Below are 16789 nucleotides of genomic sequence, written 5' to 3'. Positions count from 1 at the left end.
TCTCTCCCAGAAGTCAGGGATACAAGGTCTGTCCCCTTGGGATGCCACCACTGCCAGAGCCGGTATGTGTGGCACTGCTGGAAGCCCAGGCAGTTCGAGGCCCCCCTCTCAGCCAATGGATCCCAGTGTGGCCAGCCATTTCCAAGACCAGCTTATCTGTGGGACATGGGAAAGGGGTGGGAAGCATGGTCCCCTGGAGACATCTGGGCCACTGTGAGGCAGGGCCTGCTGTCCAGCCCACACATGACCTTGCTCCCGGGACATCACTGTCCTCTGATCCAGGAACTGTTTCTCTCAGCTCACAGATGAGGGCAAGGCCTTAGGGACAATGTCTTCAGGGATGACTGAGCACCTCTCTTTATTCTCCCCAGCTGGACCAGCCATGACTGTGGGGCGACCGACACCACCCGAGCCAGCTGCCCGACCCCGGGGGAGCCACAGGTACTGGAGGGCCCAAAAAGACCTCATGAGGGAGCACGTCTCCATCCTCTGGGACATGCAGGAGACGCTGGCTCAGAAGGTCTGGGATGACGTGTAGTGGCAGAGAGAGACATGGACTGAGCTGCTGCAGCAGTGACGCAACATGTGTATGACCATCCAGGCTCACCTGACCTACCCGACCCCTGTTCCAGTCCCTGCTCCTGCCCTAGACCAAGTCCCTGCTCCTGCCCCAGTCCCTGTTCCCCTTCCCTTGCCAGCAGCTCCCCCTCCCAGGCTTGACCCTGCTCCAGTTCCCACTCCTGTCTATCCCTCTAGCCTTCCTGCACCCCCTCAGAAGTTGCCGAGGTTCCCACACACGAGGTGGAGGAAGCACCAGAGCCATGAGCCTCTCCTCCCCCCTCGGAGTTTTTCAGCCCCCCTCCTCTCCAGTTACTTCTACCCCAAATAAATCACCACACTGTTCTGTTTTTATTAACCAAAATGTTTTTTATTGTGTCTGAAGGGGAGGGAGGGGAAGGGGGAAGGGAGGAGTAGCTGTAGGAAAGGCAGAGAGGGGCAAGGCACAGGCCCCCTAGTGGGGAAGCCTTGGGGAGAGTGTCACTGGGGTCCTTGAGAGAAACTCCCTAAGGGCTTCCTGGATGTGCACCCCTGCCTGATGGGCCAGGTGGATAGTACCTGTGCACGGCTGCTTGAAGGCACTGCCCTCTCAGCAAGCCTCTGCCTCCCACCCCGGAAGGAATGCTTCCCCCTTGCTCTCCCCAATTTGTGGAGCACACAGCATACAGACACACCTGGGGGATGTTCTGCTCCCCCACATCCAGGAGGGTCAGGAGGCACTTGAACCTCACCTTGAGACGTCCGAAGGCGCACTCCACCTGCATACAGGCCCTGACTAGGCGGCCATCAAAGCGGTCCACAGCATGAGAGGGTAGGCGGTGTCCCCCATGATGCACAGTGGCATGTTCACATACCCGACCCTGATGCTGCGCTCAGGGAAGAAAGTGCCGGCCTCCAGCTTCTGGTAGAGGCTGGAGTTGCAGAAGATGCAGGTGTCGTGCGCTTTCCCCGACCAGCCAATGAGGATGTCTGTAAACTGGCCGTGGTGTTGACCAAGGCCTGCAGGACCATAGAAAAGTATCCCTTCCAGTTGATGTACTGCGTTGCCCAGTGGTCGGGGGCCCAGATGGGGATGTGGGTGCTGTCAATAGCCCCTTCACAGATGGGGAAGCCCATGGCAGCAAAGCCGGCTACGACGGAGTCCAAGTCTCTCCCAGGCAGATGACCCTGCACAGCAGGACTGTGTTGATGGCCCTCACCACCTGCAGAAGGAGACAAATAAACAGACCAATCAGAGAATCAAAGGGGTTGCCAGAGGCCTTGGGAGGTCCCTCAATCTTCCCTCCCACAAACACCCCAGGAGCCATCCCCTATGAAGCCTGCCTCCCCCCCCCCCCCACTGCAGGGCTTCCCCTCGCCACCCCTACCCCACCACCTGTGCCCCCAACCTCCCTTTCCCTAGGGTCCCCCTTTCCAGTACTCCCCCACCCTGTAGGGACTGCAGCATGAGAGCATCTTACCTGCATTACAAAGGGTCCCGACAGTTGACTTTCCCATGCTGAACTGGTTCCTGATGGATCAGTAACTGGCGTGGGGAGCTTCCAGACAGCAATGGCGACCTGCTTCTCCGGGGGATGGCTGGTCGCATCTATGTGTCCCATTGCCTGTGGGCAGGGATGAGCCAGTCACACAGCTCCAGGAACATCTCTTTCCTCATGTGGAAGTTCTGGAGTCACTGCTGGCTGTCCCACTGCTCCATCACCAGCCAGTCCCACCCGTCGGAACTGGTGTCCAGCCACCAAAAGCAGCGCTCCACAGTGGGGTGCGGCTGCAAGAGCAGTGCTCTTGCACACATGCTGATGTTCTCCTCCAATAGCTTGTGGTTATGTTCTTGCAGGGCCACGAGGGCAGCCTGCACAATCTGCTGCAGAAACTGGAGCACCACAGTCTCAGGCTGTTGCGTGCCCAGAGGCAGCTCCAGCTACATATCAGGGGGTATGTCTACACTACACCGCTAGTTCGAACTAGGGTGGTAATGTAGGCATACCGCACTTGCAAATGAAGCCCGGGATTTGAATTTCCCGGGCTTCATTTGCATAAACTGGGCACTGCCATTTTTAAATCCCTGCTCGTTCGAACCCTGTGCCGCGCGGCTACACGCGGCATGAACTACCATTACTCCTCGTGGAATGAGGAGTAACGGTAGTTCGGACTAGGAAGCCTAGTCCGAACTACCTAGTTCGTGCCGCATGTAGCTGCGCGGCACGGAGTTCGAACGAGCAGGGATTTAAAAATGGCGGCGCCCAGTTTATGCAAATGAAGCCCGGGAAATTCAAATCCCGGGCTTCATTTGCAAGTGCGGTATGCCTACATTACCCCGCTAGTTCGAACTAGGAGGGTAGTGTAGACATACCCAGGGAGTGCTGTGGTCTCCAAAGGAAGGGCAACCAGAGCACGCAGAGGAAATGCTTTGCTGTCCCTCGGAGAGATAGGCAAACAAGCAGCAGAAGCTGAGAAATGGCTGTCTGGGAGGGTCCCTTTAAGCACGAGTCTCAGACAACAGCTCCAGGAACCAACTGCTGACCTAATGCCCTGCCTGAATTGGTTCCAGTGGCCTTAAATGTGAGATAGTGTCCAATCCATGTGACACTATCTTTCGAAATAGCACATCGCATGTTGTTGCGCTTTTTGTGTATAGATGTGCTATTTTGAAATAAGCTTTTCCGAAGGATCTCTTCTGGAATAGCTTATTCTGAAAGAAGCTTGCAGTGTAGATATACTCTAAGGTGCTGCAGGACCATTTGTTGGTCCTTAGTTATCCCCACAACCAAAAGGGCAAGAAGCTACTCCCCTAGCTCCTATCCCCAACCCTTGATGAGAGCTTAGATTCTGCAGAAGCTGATCATTTTGCCAGAAGAGCTTCTCTAAGTGCATGGAGTTTCCAAGATCTGTGATCCAAATCCTTTCTCTCCCTTCCATATATACCTCTCCTGGGGCCAGCATATGGAGAAATACCATGAGTTGTACTTTAGGTATTTCATCTATAAGCCCTATGGTAGTACAAAAAATGTCATACCTCACTGAGCTGTGGCCATATTCCTGTTAAATATGCTTGGAAATCCAGTGGATGCAGAGGATGCAACTGTTTCATCTCTTGTTTGAGGTAACTTCTACTACCTAGGTAATATATAGTAAAGAACTCATGAGTCAGGCTGTTAGGGGAGAGAGTAATAATGCATTTTCATATCTGTGGCAGGAGTTAGCACTCCATTCTGACTGACTCAGGCTTCAGGACACAGCAAGGAAAATAAACGGAGGGCCTGGGCAGAGGCTTTTGGCTTAGTCATACTGCACTTCGGAATCATTCAATTTGCATACGCACTAAAGCCCTGATGCACAAAAGTGTTTAGTCTCTTCACTTCCACTGAAATCAACAGAAATTAAGAACTTAAATACCTTTGTGGATCTGGCAAACCAGCTAGGCAACTTGATAGAACTGATTGAAAATGGGGGGGAAAGGAAAACTTCAACATGTTTTTACCCTCTGTGGAGTTGGTTAAAACCAGAAACTCTCCCCTTCCCCCCCCTTCCCATTTTTTGCCAATATCTCAAAAAAAATCACACGACTGATTTTTGGTGTGGTGTTCTAAGAGGTAAAGTAAACCACAAGTCAGTAGATTTTATGCACCCCCCTTTGTAACTGATACACAGAGGATGTGAACCAGTTACAGCACATACTCCCTTAGTGCCTCATACTTTTAGCTCTGGAAGTCCCTGATTCAGTCATGAGTAGTGAATGATGGCTAAAACGGAGCCTGTCACAACAGTCCTGCTATCTTGGGAGTGCTATTGTTTAGAAAATGGAGTGATTCAAAGAGGAATAAATACTATGTGTATAGATAGCAAGAAACAACTCATCCACCCTGAATTTTACAGGGCAGTTGGGTGCAGATTGTTAAAACATAACAGATGTAATTTAGATGGTGAACTCAACCCACCAGCAGACAAACACACCAGGATGTTACACGGTGATGTGAAAATGCTGGTGTTGCACAATGATGCCAAGTTGAAATGTTTCTGATGTCCTCATGCAATTTTTCTTACTCACCCTGACTCTTCTTAAAAAGTAGCAGCCCTGCTGGGCAGTTTCAATGGTGGATATACAAGTAAAAAAAGTAATATTTTTTCACAGTCACTCGTGTCCAGTTACATTTTATTCATGCAAGTACAAATTTTCACAAGCACAACAGGCATTCGTCAACTATTTCCATAAGGAACTCAAATTGTTAACTAAGAAAGATATGTGTTATCATAATGCTCCAAGGAAGGTATTTCTGAGGAATGGATTTCATTGACAGGAACAAGTTAAAGAATCAGGCATAGCATCTCGAAATTAAATCCGTACAAAACTTCTGTAAGGAAACAAGGACCTGGGGCAATTCTATTATTTCAAATGAAATCTGCAAAAGGAAAGAGTAAATCAGTGGGTTTTGACCCCCAAGCACCAGCAATGTTCAAATTTTTGCCCTGTAACTTTGAATTCATTCATTTGGGTTTCGGTTCCGAGGATTCCTCCTGCAAACTTAATTTCGCTTGATCTCGGATTACTTGAGCTCTGCTGTAAGGCGAACTAAGGGGGCCGGAAAAGCGCACAAACCAAGCAGGGAAAGTGTGCATGGATTCCGCTTACAACTCAACGAAGCGCCCGGACTCTCGCCGCTAGCTCCAAGCCAAGCCGGGCTGCAAGGAAGCGTTCTGGGCGCTGTGCTCCGCACTGCACACCGACTCTGCTGCTGCTCCGGAGGGGGGCTGCAAATGCCTTGGCATGTGCGCGAGATCCCCTTGCAAGTGGCTGCTCCTCAGGCGGCTCCCGCTGCCGCGGCTCGGGTGGTTTCTGTTACTCCCCTATATGTCCCCTCCCCACGCGATCTGTCCCCTCCCCACGGCTCCTCCCTTCTTGCCCCCTCCCCTCTGGACTTTCCTATGAGGTCACCAGCTGCTCCCGGCTCCTCCCCCCGCACCCCCTGCATGATGCGGGCCCAGACTCCGCCTCCCTGTAGCGAGCCCGCTCCTCGCGTTCATTTCATTCCTCGTCTCATTCCGAACATTCTTAGCATCGCTCGCGCCGCACAAGCCCATTCGCGAGCCCGGCCCGCCCCGCCACCGGCCTGGGCAGTAACTAATCACTTGAAGGGATTCAATAATCCTGCAGCCAGCAGCTAGAGCCTAGATATAAATAGAGAAACTGCAGATTAAAAATACACACGGGGCTATAAATAGCAACCAAGCCCAGGGGGAGCTGGAAGAAGTTTGCAATTGAATTGCAAAGAGCTGCTGGTGGTTGCAAAGGTGGGGAGTGGAGTGGAGGTAAGTTTCGTGTGTCTGTGTGCGAGTATGTGGTCGCTGCTGTTCGGAGGGAGCTGCTGCTATGCTCATCTCTCCCTTTGCTTTGTGTGGCTGGGAGGGGGGGGGGTCTCTTTTATTTGCTTGGAGAGCTACAAAGGCAGCTCTGGCCCCCCTCTTTCTCCTCCCAGCCCCCACTTCCAGTCCCTGCAGGTGATCTGGGGAGGAGGGTGAGGAACGGGACTTAGGGAGGGAGGGGGAGAAGAAGTTGTTTCCAATGGAGTTTTTGCTGCTTTGGGGCTGTAGCCAGAGCTGCAACAGGCGGCTGCTCCTCTGCTGCTCCTCTCCTCTCTCCCTCTCCCTGCTCCTTGCTGCTGCTTTCACTTAGTTGCCTGAGTCACTGCTTTGCAGCCTGGCGCTCGCTCGCACACTCTCGCACCACACAAATCTTTGACATTTTTCACATTTTTCATGAAGAAGGAAGAAGTTAGGACCGGCCCTGGGCTTGCAAAATAAAATCCCCATAATAATCAAAACTCTCCCAGTGTCGTGCTCTGCAAAAGTGACTCGCTCTGAATCGAGGGAGCTCTGGGGTTTTGTGCCTCGAGTTTTGTTTTCCTTCCTCCCTTTTCTTTTCCTCTAAAACATGAAAGAAAGAATGTTCTTTTTCGCTGCTTCTTCTCCTTCTCCAGAGCTGGTGCTGCTGCTGCTGGTTAATTGCACATTCAAGTGGAAAATTTTCGGGAGTCAGCAGAAATATTGTATCCAAAAAAGACAAAGTCGCAGTTACAACAAAACCGAAGAGCTTGTCCCTGGAAAACTTCCTTTCGGTAGGAACCATAGGGTTATTTATTTATCCTGAACATTTTAAAGAGATCTATTCGACAGATACCCACGGTGCTGATTCAAAGGCAGCCTTTGTTCACAGAAGTAACATTTGCAAAGGAAGTACACTTTTAAGGGGGAGGGGGAAAGTTATATTACAGCCTTGTAACAAAATTAAAACAACAACAAAGAGAGCTAGAGAAAGAAAAATTTGTTTTTAATACATCAGAAAAATTCAACCTCCTCCTACCTCTGTTAATCCCATTCCTGATTTTTTCTCCTCTCCTCTCCTGAAATCTGTTTTCAGTTGCATGGAGTTACTGTATAAAAATATTTATGAAACAATGAAATACCAGCCACCCCTGTTTCTCAGGAGAGTTGTTAACTTATTAGAAACAAGTGCCTGCCTTTGATTTGGAGAAATGAAAAGTGATCTCAATAAGGTCTGGAAATTTAGGGATCAGTTGTGCTTTACATTTTCTGAATGTAAATGATTCCCAATAGTTTTTTTTAAACTTCCTTACAGAACACTATCTAACAAATGAAGGGCCAAGAAGCATGTCAGAAGTCACTGACATTTTCTCATTTAAAAGATTATACATATGATATCCAAGTTGAGATGGTACACTCGTAAAAAATAGTTATATAGTTGTATTTCTGTGTAGAAAGAATAAATACCTTTCCCCCTATATTGGTAAAGTTTGGAAGCAGGATACATATTAGTAACTTTTATGGTGATATTTGTATTAGGTATCTGAGTTGTCACAGGTAATTTTGAAACGTTTTTATTCTTTAAATGAATGTTCAGATATTATGCAGTCCATCCTTGGTACGTACATTTATGAACTTGAAAGCATCTTAAAAAAATGAAGCTAAATAACAGAGCATTATATACTATGCAACATGAACACAATGATTATTATAGCTTTGGGATTTAATCCCAAGTACAGGATTCATATAATCCTAAATTTGGAATGCCTGCCTGTAGAATATAGTGTATTACCATCTCTATAAATAGTTGGGGAATACCATTACAGGAGCATTCAACTGTGCTGGAGATCTACACATTGAAATTTAAAAATGATATAAGGAGCAGAATTAAGTTGCTTTATTTTGGGGGATGATATACATGGATTTCAAATAGTAATGTCTGAATTACAATGCATTAAACATTGGAGGTTTTATGTATCGGGACACATTTAATTTATAACTGCTTAAACTATGTTTCCTTTTTGAAAGAATTGTATTTAAACTTCCAAAATTTTTGTCAGGCATGTTTATTTTTCATTATTGTTCATTAAATGTCTATTTTCCTACTACACTGATTTTGAATGAGGTGCTAATATATTTTTAAAGCAGTAAGAGACAGTTATGTGTTTTACCTGATGCTGGTTTATATCAGCTGATCGAGTAAAGATATTTTGGGTACAAGTGATATACTTCATAGTTTTTCTTTATAATAGTACTTTCTTATTACATGCACAGTAAATATATTTTGAACTACAATTTTAAGCCGACTGTTTAGCTAAAATATTTATATTTTCACACCAACAAAAAGCAAACCACAACATCACTTTAGATGTGGAATATGGCTTGACATTATGCATACTTTATTTTTTCTCGGTGCAGAATGTGACTAAAACAGTGTGCACAAGGAGTAAAGCAGAAGGAAAAATTTGATTTCATATGAGCCTTAGTAAGGACAGCAGATACTTACTGAAGTTTAATTTAGAGTTGAAAGGAACAATAAGTGGGAACTGGGCCCTCAGTGAATTTGCAGTTCAGATTGTTTGCATTGTGGTGTATGCTTGTGCGCAACCTGTATGATACAATTTGGAACTTGTTTCTTTCTCTCTCTGCCAGGATAATGTACTGGGTTTTGATACTATTAGAGTGTTTTTTAGGCTTTGATAGTCTTTGACGGAAAAAAGTCAAACTCAATTAAATCATACGGGTAGGAAGAAAGAACCTTAGACTTCTTTTTTTCTAAATTAATGATAATAGCAAAACTGTAAAGCATCCCTCAAGACTCAGTAAAGTAAAAATAATTTATTTTAGACCCTCTAATGCTTCAGAGAAGCACAAGTATAAGAGAGACCTCTTTTACTTAATGGAAAGATGAAGGTTAAAAGAATTTCATTTTTGATAGAGTATAATTGTCAAATTATATGAAGTCAGATTAGTTTCAGTAGAAATAACATTAAAAATGGGATTATTTCAGAAATACTGTTTTTTTTTGCAGTTTTCAGTGTATTTGTGGGGAGAGTGTTGCCTTAAAATTTGTGTCGTTTGACAATTACAATGTACCTTTTGTGATTTTACACACACACACACACACACACACATCATTTTTTAATGCAGCCCTTTTCTTGACATAGTTATTTTATGTCTAATTTATATGAGATTTTAGACCACAGACAATATCTTTTGAAAGGTATTCCATTATTTTAGAGTTTAAAGGTTTGTACAGTCAGGCCCTCTCTCACATTAAAGTCAATGGGACAACTCATGCAAGTATCAGATGTGAAGATATTTACAGCATATACTTTATGTACATTGGCATAGTATGATATTTGCTGTCTGAATGGAAAATCAAATGGTAATGTTTTTACATATTAATCAGCAGTGCCTTAAGAGTAATATTAAATTTAAAAAAAATGACAGGAGCAGTACTTATAGCTACATTTCTAGTCACAGTTAGTCAAATCAGTCCTGTCAGCACTGTTTCCACAGCAAGTGCAGATTTTAGGCAAAGTTTGACTTTTTTTATAGTGGTGTAAGTTCACAGGAACTCTACCAACTTCATTAGATCTGTATTGGTTATGCTCATGTAACTGAAAGTATGATTTGACCTTGCAAACATAACACTGAAAGTGACAACTTTCTTTGTGAATCTAAATATACAGGATTTGGGATATAATTACCATTTTATCACTTTGCAGTAATTTGTAAGGAATTTATTATTAGTTGCCTAGAGTATGAATGGTGTATATTGCTAAGCTAATTATATTTGGCAAACTTTTAGTCCAGCAGCAGATTTGAAAAATCAACCAGCTAACTAAGGGGAAGCTGCAGAGTGCTTTTAGAGGTTTTGTTGCTATCTACACAACTACTGTACTAGTTAAATGATAACCTGTGCCACATTATTTCTTGTAAAGCCAACTGATTCTAGGCCACAAGTAATGCCACGTTTTGCAAAGTAAAAAAAAGAAAAAAAATCTGTAATTAATCACCCACTTAGGGCTTTATCCCTTATATTCGTGTTTTTGCACAAAACTTCCTTTGATTTCTGCATGTGGAACGAGAGTGGAAGATTGTTTTCTGGAATAATTTTGTTTGGATTTTATGATTCTACATTTCCAAAACATAAAAAGAACTTACTTCAGTGCACTGAGACACTAGTTCCAAATGAATCACTTAAAAATACAGACAGTACTCTGCAGATTTAATTCTTCCAACACATACAGAACTTAATTTGAAATCCTGATACCAATGAAATTAAATGAGAGTAGGGCCAGGATTTCACCTTTTGTGTAAAACAGGTTAGGCAACTTTAAAGAATATACTTTGCCAAAGATAAAAGGCCACATGTCATCTTTGTGAAGCAGAACTGTCCGTTTGTTTCAACTGGGAGCCTTTGCCACAGTGATCCATAACAATTCATTTGGCTAGATATCTTACAAGGAAGAGTCTGTATGTTTTACAGACACTGAGCACCTAATCTTGTGCTATATATATTTATTTGTTGCATGCAGTTTTGTAGACTCAAGGAAATTATGAAAATCCATTTAAAGTTTGAAATGGTCAGGAAACTTCCATAATCATTGCAGAGATGCAGATCTTCCCTCTCCTTCGTTCCAAATTATGTGAAGGTTCTTCACAGCAAGTCCATTTTATTTGGGAGCTGGTCCAATAAAAGGTCTACAATGTCTTGTTCTTTGTGTTTTAGTCTTAGTTTACTGAAGCAACATGATTATGACTTTTACATCCTATTGTACAGGTCTTAGTGACTTTCTTAGATTTCTCAGTTTTCATCAGACGTCTTAGTCTGAGGTGTACTATATATTGTAATAGAAGCACATAAATACAAAATAAAAGTTTGTTTGCTGACACATCTCTGGTTTCAAAAGGTAGAATTTGGAACCTCAGTGTATTTGAGGGGAAAACAGTGTATTTGAGGGGATCTTGTGTAAAAAGATTAAAATGTTATTGACCGAGAATCTACAACAATGACGAATACTGTTGTTTTTACAGATACATAAACTGAAAACTGCTGCTAATGATGGGAAATGTTAATTATGTGAGAACATATTGAACTTATATTCTCTGGCATGAACTTTTTAAAATGCATCAACTGTGCTGCCTTTTATGCGCACAGCTTTCTAATTATCGTAATTCTGTACAGCTCTGGCTTTTGGAAGGAGTTCAAGTGCAATTGCAACTTAACATGAAAGGAGATTATTTAAAAAAATTGAAATATTCAAGAACAACTTGCAAAGATAATCTTAAAAATACTATATGCTTAGCTAAGTATGAATCAACATACCTGTATTCATATAACTGGCTAGCAAAGTCAATAAGATTATTAGAACAGTTAGTTATTTCTGCATTTCACTATCTCATTCACACACATACAAATATAACTCAAAACACATTTCCATAATTGGATACCATAGGTTGTTCTATCCTATATTGGTCAACAGTATTTTTTATTTTCCCACGGTCCTTGAAATGATAAATGACGTAAGTGAATAACCATATTGTTAAAAAAAGACACTTTCTGAAAAAGTTCAGAGGTAACAATAACTGCAGCAGTATTAAAGAGAAAGAGAGAGAGAGAGATCCTTGAGATTCTTCTGTGTGAACCAGATGTGAATCTGTCGCTAATATTGCTGCTCCACTGTAAATCATCCTTATCTATCACTATTCACACCTTGCCTTCATGACATTTGATGGGTTGTACATTCTATTCTTTCAAATGTCTTTAAAAGCTCTTAAATGAGGGGAAAGTAACTTACATTAAACTTAAACCTGAATGATCCTTTCACATGTGTTTTTTGCTTTTTTGTTTTGTAAGGATCAAAGCAATAGTTTTGTCTAACAGGTTTCAAGCTTAAAAAGAAAAAGACAAGCTTGGAAAAAAATTCACTTATTTTACTGCACTACAAGCTACATTGCTAAAATGCAAAGAAAAACCCAGTGAAACAAAATGACTTCATTTGAGCTGGCACTTAAGAGCAGAATTCACTTCCATCCTGCTGAAATAAAAGAACCCAAGTGTTTTAAATAGCCACTCCCCTAGGCCAGAGAGTTTTTAGAAAAGCTTATTGTCTAGATTTGAGCTGTAACAGTATGTCTGCCTCTGTTAAATCTCCCAAACCAGACAACTCGATTTCTAAAGTTGACATCTGGTTTACTCTTTGTTCACCTGTTTAAAAAAAATGCAAATAGACCAGCAAGCCATTGCCCTAAAGCTCTTAAAAATGCTGTTGACAGTTTGTCAAATAGTGCTTCCAGTCTAAATCTGCAGTAGCCTATTGTTATGTCAGCAACAGGCAACAGAAGTTGTAGCACCATATGGCTAGTATATGCTTCAGATAAGCTATCTTTAATTTAGCCTATCAATAGTGTTTTGATATGCTTTGTGTTTGAATCACCAACCACTATGAGCTTTGGGTATTTTTGGTGCCAGATTATTCCTTAACATTATAGGCATCACAATTATTCCCTTGGAGGAATCTCTTCATCTCCATTATGCTGTTGAACAATGCTACTTGTTTTTGGAATTAGCCAGTAGGTTGCTGTCTTTGCTTTCAGTCATGAGATTATAATTTGGGAATGCTGTTTCAGTCTTGAATGAGAAAATGTCAGAGCAGACTTTAGAAGAAAATGGGTAAATGGTCTGACAAATACAGTAGCACATAGAGTTCACCCCAGTTTAAAAAAGAGTGTAGTTCACAGTTAGTAACAATGGAAAGGAAATCTGTTTTTCTTTTATTATGAACATTAAAAAAACCCCTCTGTCCTGCAACTACCTTGCATTTTTTATGTACTATGTAAACATTTGAAAACCATTTCATTTTTCACAAGCCTGATTTCATCTTTATTCTTAGAACAAATTAGCCTTTGCAGAATTTGTTTGTTAATAGACTGAAACTCTCCTACAAGGCTCAGTGAAAACTCCTTCATTCCCATTATTTTCTAATCAAATTGCCTCTTGTAGCAGGAAAATATCAGTTATAATAGAACCATCTATTCAAAGCTGGATGGATGTCTTCTGGGTTGGATCTTTCTGCATTGTGTTCTGACCTTGTCTCACATTCTTTTTCTGTCCCTTTGGCTTCATCTCTCTTTTTGCTTACAGGGCACCATCTCGCTCTCTTGGCTCCTCATCTTGTCTTCTACGCACATTTCTTTGCTCTTAGGCTTCTCTTTGTTAGGCACTTTCTCCTTGAGATGTCATTTTTCATGTTCTGTCAGTCTCACCACTTGCTTCCTATCTCCTCGGTGCACAGCACGGTTCTTTACTCCATTCACTTTCCTGCTTTTCCATTTGGTCTCTTTTGCCAGTCTCGAGTCCAACACTTCTTTCTGAATGTGGACTGGTTGTAAGCGTACATTCCTTTGTTCATAGTGTTTGTGTTACTGATCAGTAAGAGGACAAGGTTCTAGGCCACAGGAATTTACACCCTACATTTAAATTAATTTACTGATTCTGCCCATTGAAGAGAAGGGATGCACTGTCATGCTCATTGTATTGTGATGAAAGTTTAAAAACAACACCATTGTTTAAAACCAATTCTAAGGGTATTTCTATACTTGGTTCCTCCTTTGAAGGAGGAATGCAAATGTAGACATCCAAAATTGCAAATGATGCGGGGATGTAAATATCCTGCGCTTCATTTGCATAATTGCGGATTGCTGCTTTTCTGCAATAGCGCTATTTTGGGTCATCAAACTCGGTCCCCATGGGTTTATTTCGAGAGAAAACCCTTCCCTTGACATAACCCTTAAACCTCATTTTTTGAGGAGTAAGGGTTATTTCGAGGGAAGGGTTTTCTCTCGAAATAACCCCGCAGGGACCGAGTTTGATGTCCCGAAATAGCACTATTGCGGAAAAGCAGCAGTCTGCTGCATGATCTGATAGTAACAACTTTTGATAACTTCCAACCTTGTACAGATTTGATCAGTGAATCCTCACTTGATCTCCTTCATGTGGGCAGTTTTTAAAAGGACCCCTGTCCCTTACAGCAAATGACTCAGTGGATGTGGAAGACCTCAGTCTAAATCCTCTTCTAAATAATTTAGAAGCTTCAGAGGGGTAGCCGAGTTAGTCTGTAACAGGAAAAACTTAAAAAACAACAAAAAGCCTAGTAGCATCTTAAAGACTAACAAAACATGTAGATGGAATCATGAGTTTTCATGGGCACAACCCCACTTCTTCAGATGACCGGAGTGGTGGAAGTCCAGATCCAAGAATAAATAAGGGGGAGGTGGGGAGGAAAAAAAGAGAAAAAAGGAGGGAGAAAGATGGGGGGTGGGGTGGAGAAGAGAGAGTGGGACTTCAAGGAAGGGGCGGGGCAGTAGATCTTCGCCTGTTCTGAGACTTAAAAAGCGATCTTGGGTGTAAAAAGGTTGGAGACCACTGAATTAGCATCTCCATTGGTTGGTTGGTTAAGTCATTAGAGCAGTCTTAAACCCATCTCTCCCTGGTAAGTACTTTAACCTCTGATCTATAGAGAGGATTTGAACTCAGCTCCCTCACATCCTGTGGGACAATTCTAACTGCCAGGACATAACAGGAGGTGAGAGGGAATGAATCACCACAGTTTTTCTTCAGAAAGGGCTGACTTGGCTTAGGCAGCTAAATCCAGGAGGGTTTCATGGCTGTGCATCCCAAGTGGAGTTCGGCACCTAACTCCCTTGGAGGGGCAGGGCGTAGCACACCACTTCTTCTCCCTTCAGTGTTTCCTGCTAGCTAGCTTAAGTGGCTTCTACTCAGCTGGCTGGCTTTTGTGAATCCTCTTTTGTGCCTAACTCTCCCCGTTGATTTTCCGGGGAGCCTGGGTGCTTAACTCAAGACTATGGATTCCATGAGGTGGCTGGGTCTCTAAAAGTTAGGAAAAGCAATGACTGTTGCAATGTCCAAGTCCCCATTGCGAATTACCCTTTGCATAAGTGCTTGCAGCTGAAAGGCTTGCTGCACAGTCTTCAGTCCCCTGGCCCATCTAGTCATCTCCTGTAATGAGTGTAGACCTGGTAGAGTAATTGGACATGTAAAATGTAACATCTGTATTTTCTTACATGCTAGACAAGTCTTTACACGGTTTGATTTTTGTGGTTAAATTTTAGAACCCAGGAAGTCAGAATTGATTTGGTATCTACTTAAGCGAGTTTTCACAACCCCTTGCTTGGATACAGTTTTTATTGTGCAATAGCAATCTGTAGCTCCAAATAAAATGTATTTTATTCAGTAAATTTACTATGATGTATGTATAACAATTTCTTTCATCACTTCTTGGAAAGTTTAGTGCATAACTATTGATCAATTACAAAATATGCATTTGAAAGGGTATATTTTAAAAGCAGGGTTTAAAATATATAACTTTACATATCCAGTTCCTATTTATTAGGCTGCAGTATCAGTAACATTTTTTTGTTAGCAAAACAATACTGTATAACTCAATCTCACAAAACCTCTAGAAACAATGCAGAAAAGAGCTGTTTAGAAAATTAGCTAATGTCCTGGTCTGTGAGATTTTGGAAACAAATTGAATAATCCTTTTTTTTTTTTGGTTAGGTAGCAGGCTGCTTTTAATGGTTCTTCTGTATTAAGTAGTACAGTACTGAAGGTTATTTATTTCTGGGCATGGAGTATGAGGTGAAGAGCCTGCATTTCAGCTAGCAAGGCCTCTGTGCCCTGAGGTAAACTCTATTTCACAAAGGGAATTTTGATTATGGTCTACTGCTCTGTAGCTTAGTGGAGGCTTCAAGAGTAAAGTGGTAAATGCTACTAAAGAAAAAGCTGGATTGGAGCCACTGACGTCATCTAAGTAAACCTGCTGTAGGACTATAGCCATAAAATGACTGCCAGCCACTGAGCGCACTTTGGCCTTTCCTTGTCAACTGTTTTAACTGCTTTTTTTTTAAGCAACTTGCATTTTGTTTTCCTTTTCTGTGCAAATCCTGTGGACATTGAAGGTCCACAGATGCAAAGGAACACCCCCTGCAACACTATACATCAGCATGCGTGTAGCTACAAGATTGCCTTTCTGAAATAAAAAGTAATCTAGTACTTTTCCATACATGATGAGAGCAGAATTAAGCTTCCCTCTCAAGCTGGGTTTCTTAGGTAAGAGACTGGCAGTTCAGGTTACAGTGTACTGATGAGATTTTTGTTGCAAGCAAAAATGTTTTTGATAGTTTTGAAAGCATGCTTTCTTCTATGAAAGAAAGAAATACCATAAAAAGATGACTGGCTGTGAATTCTGTATTTGCACAAATGATTTTGGGAGCTTAAGATCCAGTGGACGAGCACAGTAGCCATTACTTTAAGATTGATCATTGCAGTGCTGTGAAAATGGAACTTTCCCCAATTTACTGTCACCAGCTGGTCCCTGATTATACATGGTTACATAAATCATGTAACAACAATAGCAACACTAGAGTTTGTTGATTAAAATAAGGCTGTAGATATTTTTGTATGTGGGGGTTGATCTTTAAAAATACATCTGATATCCCACCTGTCCTCCACTTCTGGGAAGTTTACATGTGTCAGAATTGCAGTAAAGATATTAGGTTTGGCTTGTGTCTTTTGAATTCCTTGTCAGCATACTCCTGCAAGGTGATCACATTTTTCCAACTAATTTAGGAGGCTTTTTTTGTAAATGTATTTTGAGTCACTATTAGGAAAGTAAAAATGGGTTTATAATGAAAATCAGTTGTAATTGTTTAGATAATATTTTTCCACTAAAATAATTTTTTTCCTTTTCAAAATCGAAATTAAGCATCATTCAGACTTGTTTTTAAATTCATAAGTCTTATTATCAGAAACACATTAAAACCAGTATCTTATCCATGAATCATTAGATGAGTCAGTTCCTGAAACCACTACAAGCCTCAC

General features: G+C 42.2%; 2 protein-coding genes and 1 long non-coding RNA gene across 6 annotated transcripts in view; 2 read left to right on the top strand and 1 right to left on the bottom strand.

Annotated features, from left to right (window-relative positions):
- PARVA (parvin alpha) overlaps positions 1-685 on the top strand; it is a 256682-nt gene extending 255997 nt beyond the window's left edge. Inside the window, exon 15 of the mRNA XM_075927863.1 lies at positions 372-685. Within this exon, the coding sequence (XP_075783978.1) occupies positions 372-538 (167 nt within the window). The 3' untranslated portion in view covers positions 539-685. The remainder of the gene's footprint in view (positions 1-371) is intronic.
- Positions 686-863: 178 nt separating this feature from the next.
- On the bottom strand, positions 864-5434 carry LOC106731582 (uncharacterized). The gene is made up of 4 exons (XR_012903604.1): positions 4497-5434; positions 3575-3675; positions 2019-2162; positions 864-1760 (listed from the first exon to the last, which is right to left on the bottom strand). It is a non-coding gene; the product is annotated as an uncharacterized LOC106731582 (long non-coding RNA).
- A 139-nt stretch (positions 5435-5573) lies between these two features.
- The window catches only part of TEAD1 (TEA domain transcription factor 1), a 299909-nt gene continuing 288693 nt past the window's right edge, over positions 5574-16789 (top strand). For 2 of the 4 annotated variants that reach the window (XM_006117422.4, XM_075927867.1), the window contains exons 1-2: positions 5576-5865; positions 6534-6671. The gene's annotated coding sequence lies outside the window, so the exon portion shown is untranslated. Of the gene's footprint in view, positions 5866-6533; positions 6672-16789 lie in introns of all 4 variants that reach the window. The other 2 variants (XM_006117420.4, XM_075927868.1) reach the window with 2 other exon arrangements.

This window comes from Pelodiscus sinensis, chromosome 4 (assembly GCF_049634645.1).
Source record: "Pelodiscus sinensis isolate JC-2024 chromosome 4, ASM4963464v1, whole genome shotgun sequence".
Lineage (NCBI taxonomy): Eukaryota > Metazoa > Chordata > Testudines > Trionychidae > Pelodiscus > Pelodiscus sinensis.
Note: the sequence above shows the minus strand (reverse complement) of the source record. Positions and strands in the feature narration are given on the sequence as shown.